The sequence below is a fragment of the Myotis davidii genome, unplaced genomic scaffold (assembly GCF_000327345.1).
Source record: "Myotis davidii unplaced genomic scaffold, ASM32734v1 scaffold2343, whole genome shotgun sequence".
Lineage (NCBI taxonomy): Eukaryota > Metazoa > Chordata > Mammalia > Chiroptera > Vespertilionidae > Myotis > Myotis davidii.
The window spans coordinates 43858-47811 of record NW_006294252.1 but is presented as its reverse complement, the minus strand read 5'-3'; the positions used below and the strand labels follow the sequence as shown (position 1 = coordinate 47811).

Here is a 3954-nt window from a genome sequence, read left to right as displayed (position 1 = left end):
GGGGGTGAGTGGAGTGGACCTCAGGTAGGTCCATGTCATGTCATTCCTGTCCTGCCCTTTGTTACCGACCCTTCACCCAGAGACCCATCCCCCACACAGAACACACATGCGAAATGTCAGATGAGAAATGACAGGAGTTTATTCAGGAGAAGGGGAAACGGGGAGGGATGGTGACCTGCCCAGTCTGAGCGACCAGGGCAGGAGCCGCAGGGGGACAGTGGGGAGCGAGGAAGGGAGCCTCTGACTGAGAAGTGTCCCCAGAAGTGGGGACTCAGGTCCTAGGAACACTCCGAGGGGGCCACTGTCTTCTCCACGGTCTTCCCGTCGTGCGTGACCTGGCAGCTGTAGGCGCTGGCGGACTTCCAGGCTTGGCTGGACACGCTCAGGTAGCTGCTGGCCGCGTACTTGTTGTTGCTCTGCTTGGAGGGCTTGGTGGTCTCCACGCCCTGGGTGACGGGGCTGCCATTTGCCTTCCAGGCCACCGTCACGCTGCCCGGGTAGAAGTCACTCATGAGACACACCAGTGTGGCCTTGTTGTTGGCGAGCTCCTCAGCGGATGGCGGGAACAGAGACACGGAGGGCGCAGACTTGGGCTGACCTGTGGGTGCGGGAGGGGCAGGAGGGGAGAGGCTCAGGGTCCATCCTGAAAGCTGCTGGGCTCGGTCCTCCTGTGGGCACAGTGTCCTGAGGACCATGCAGGACCCCGAGGTCAGGGGCCTCCCTGGGTATGAGCGTCCATGCCGTGCGGGGCAGTTTGGGGTGTTCATAGCTCAACTCCCCATTTTCCTGAGAAACCCTGAGCCTGGAACCTGCCATCACCGTCCTTGTGTGCCCGGTTCTGCCCCTCCCCCCAGCCCCCACATCTATCACCCTCTGGCTCTGCCTTCTCCTGGTATCTGACTGAGCCTGTCTGTGTCTCTCAGTCTCTTTGTCCCACAAAAGATGCTCTGAGCCTTCTGACCGCCATCTGGGGACACCTCTGACCTGATCCTCTGTGCTGTGGGTCATATGGTAGTCTATTTGTAACTTTTTTGAGGAACCTCCATATTGTTTTCCATGGTGGTTGGACTAATTTACCTTCCCACCAACAGTGTATAAGGGCTCTCTTTTGCACATACTTGGATGAGTTTTGCTGATGAACAAAAACTCTGTCTGTCTATCCCTGGTCTCTCTCATTCTACAGTCAATGGAGTCTTGGCTAGTCAGTTATATCACTAGAGCTTTTATGCCAATAATTTTACGTTAACTTCTAAGAGGATGTTCAGCCTCCAGAGACCAAAGGCCACCTAATCTCATACCTGTCCTTCCATGCCCTTCCTCCAGCACCTTCTCCTCCCCCCTGTGTCCTTCCTCCCGCAGGCTTCCCTGGTGCGAGGCTGGTGAGGACTCTGCATGGTAGCTCCATGCAGCCCCGGGGAGCCCTGCACCCCAGCATCATTCCTGGCCCCTGTTCCTGAGTCCACAGTCCCTGAGACCTGCCCTGAACCTCTGACCTGGGTGTCTCTAACCTTGGCCCTGAGCATCTGGGTCACCCTTAAATTTCCAGCCGGGTTTCCCTTGGTACTTCTTTTCCTCTCTTCCCCTTCAGACAGGGGCCAGCAGGGACCTGGAGATATAAGTCCTGTCCCACAGGAGCCCATCAGGGGAAGACAGAACAGAGCCCAACTGGAATCCAGCATGACCCTCCCAGACAGACAGAAGAATCCACAATGGATCCTGTCCATTCCCCTGTCTCTGAGGTCAGAGGAGAATGGCTGAAGGTGACCAAGTAGGACAGTAAGAACAGGGGTGGGAAGACCTCAGGTCCCCAAGGGCTGGGGATGCCCCCATCTCTGAGGTCAGGGGTGAATGGCTGAAGGTGACCAAGTAGGACAGTAAGAACAGGGATAGGAAGACCTCAGGTCCCCAAGGGCTGGGGTCCTGGGTGAAAGCTTGGCCACAGGCTGAGGCAAGACCAGAAAAAGAGCAAAAAGAGCAGAAAACAGCCCAAACTTTGTAGGGGAGCAGGAAAGGAGGGGGAAGGAGAGACTCACCTAGGACGGTCAGCTGGGTCCCTCCGCCGAACACATAACACTGTGATACAGGCTCATACAAAAACCTCTCTCTGGGAGGCCCTGCCCACCCTTGAGCCCACCCCCACCTCCCACTACAGCTGTGATGGAGGAAGCCTGGGCCACTGCCCCAGGGGGTGTCTGGTCTGCAAGGGGCACACACACTGTCGCCCCTTGCAGACCAGCAGGTGACAGGATAGGGGACAGGGTGCATTGCACGGACATAGCACTCTTGGAAGCAATTTTCCCAAAGGAATTAGGTGTTTGACAGGCTGTTTCACTCTGCTCTCCTGGGATGTGGGATGAGTATGGCGGACATCTCTGTCACCGCGAGGGAGGTTCCATGGGAATGGGTGGCACATCTCTCTTATGTCCGAACACCCCTAACCCCTGCGTGAGAGCATGAGGGGAGGGTAGTGTGTATTCCCTCTTCCCCCCATTTCCTTCCAGGGAAAGACAGGTTGGTCTGTGTAGAGTGTCTACTGGCCACTTCCTATGTCCCCAACCATCTGATCTGATCAAGACCTTGGCTAATCCTCCCTATGGACAGCCCCGATTGGGATAGCACTGGTGAGGTCACATTGGGACTGTAGTCATTGTCAACCTGCTGTTTAGGGTGAGCTTGGGAGTGTCCCCTGCGATTCTTTCCAGGAGTGGAGTGGTATGGAGTGCTGTGTCACAGGGGAGACCTGACCTTGCTGTAACCCACAGGCCACACTCCCCCTGGTATGAGATTGTCTGACCTGCCTTTACTCAGCTTCTGATTTCCAGTCGATATGCCCTCCCTGGGATGGCACTGGATGCCCATTCTGTGCCCAGGACGGTGCCCTTTCTGATCCATCCAGGTCAACTCCCACGTTCCCTCCACCTGAGGCCTGATATCACCTGCTCCATCCTTAAACCAACCCCCAAATCTCTCAGGTTGATCTGGTTTCAGGGTTTGAGATCTTCATGATGGAGGTTCCAAGCCCAAGCTAGGGTCACCTTGAGCCTGAGGCTGACCCAAGACGATGAGTACATCGTCTTGTGCCTCATCCTCAGCCCAGGTCCCCAGCACCATGTGTTCCAGGCTCGCTGAGTTGGTAAGGGGTGTGAGCATGATTGGGGAATTGTTAGGTTATATGATATTAAACTGTTTCTCTGCTGTATGACTTGTCAGTGTCTTTGTTGACTTAACATGCATAGTCAAAGTTTGACAAATGCACCATGGGAGGTACTGTTGAAAGCTTTTCATGATTCTAAGGCAAAGAGTACCTTCACCCAGTAGTAGCTCTCCCATTGGGTCCCATGTTGGGAAATGGAAGTTTAATGTCTGTTCCAAAGGACCATAGCCTTGGTTCCATGATTTCCTTCCCAATATTTCCATCAGTAGCCCACCTTGCACTCCTGGTCCTTCTTCAATTCTCCCTGGTCCCTCCTCAGGGCTCTTGAATCCCTCTCACTCAGCCCTTGTCCCTTGTTAGGTGACCAGGACTGCGCCCCATGGGTTGGTCCCGCAGGAGAAGTTCCTGGCCTGGGTCGCAGCTCCCATGGGCACTCAGAGCTCATCCAGGTCCCTGGTGGTGACTGGAGTGGACCTCAGGTAGATCCATGTCATGTCATTCCGGTCCTGCCCTTTATTACCGACCCTTCAATCTAGAGACCTCCCCACAAGGAACACACATGCGAAATGTCAGATGAGAAATGACAGGAGTTTATTTAGAAGAAGGGGAAACGGGGAGGGATGGTGACCTGCCCAGTCTGAGCGACCAGGGCAGGAGCCGCAGGGGGACAGTGGGGAGCGAGGAAGGGAGCTTCTGACTGAGAAGTGTCCCCAGAAGTGGGGACTCAGGTCCTAGGAACACTCCGAGGGGGCCACTGTCTTCTCCACGGTCTTCCCGTCGTGCGTGACCTGGCAGCTGGA

At 55.5% G+C, this 3954-nt stretch overlaps 2 protein-coding genes across 2 annotated transcripts in view; both read right to left on the bottom strand.

Annotated features, from left to right (window-relative positions):
- Nucleotides 1–116: 116 nt before the first annotated feature.
- On the bottom strand, nucleotides 117–3071 carry LOC102752973 (Ig lambda-7 chain C region). Its single transcript, XM_015566921.1, has 4 exons — nucleotides 3036–3071; nucleotides 2632–2694; nucleotides 2034–2073; nucleotides 117–598 (listed from the first exon to the last, which is right to left on the bottom strand). The coding sequence occupies exons 1-4, from the start codon at nucleotides 3069–3071 to the stop codon at nucleotides 279–281; spliced, it is 459 nt and encodes a 152-aa protein (XP_015422407.1). The 3' UTR covers nucleotides 117–278.
- A 657-nt stretch (nucleotides 3072–3728) lies between these two features.
- Nucleotides 3729–3954, bottom strand: part of LOC102752394 (Ig lambda-1 chain C regions) — an 11256-nt gene continuing 11030 nt past the window's right edge. Inside the window, exon 3 of the mRNA XM_015566919.1 lies at nucleotides 3729–3942. Within this exon, the coding sequence (XP_015422405.1) occupies nucleotides 3886–3942 (57 nt within the window). The 3' untranslated portion in view covers nucleotides 3729–3885. The remainder of the gene's footprint in view (nucleotides 3943–3954) is intronic.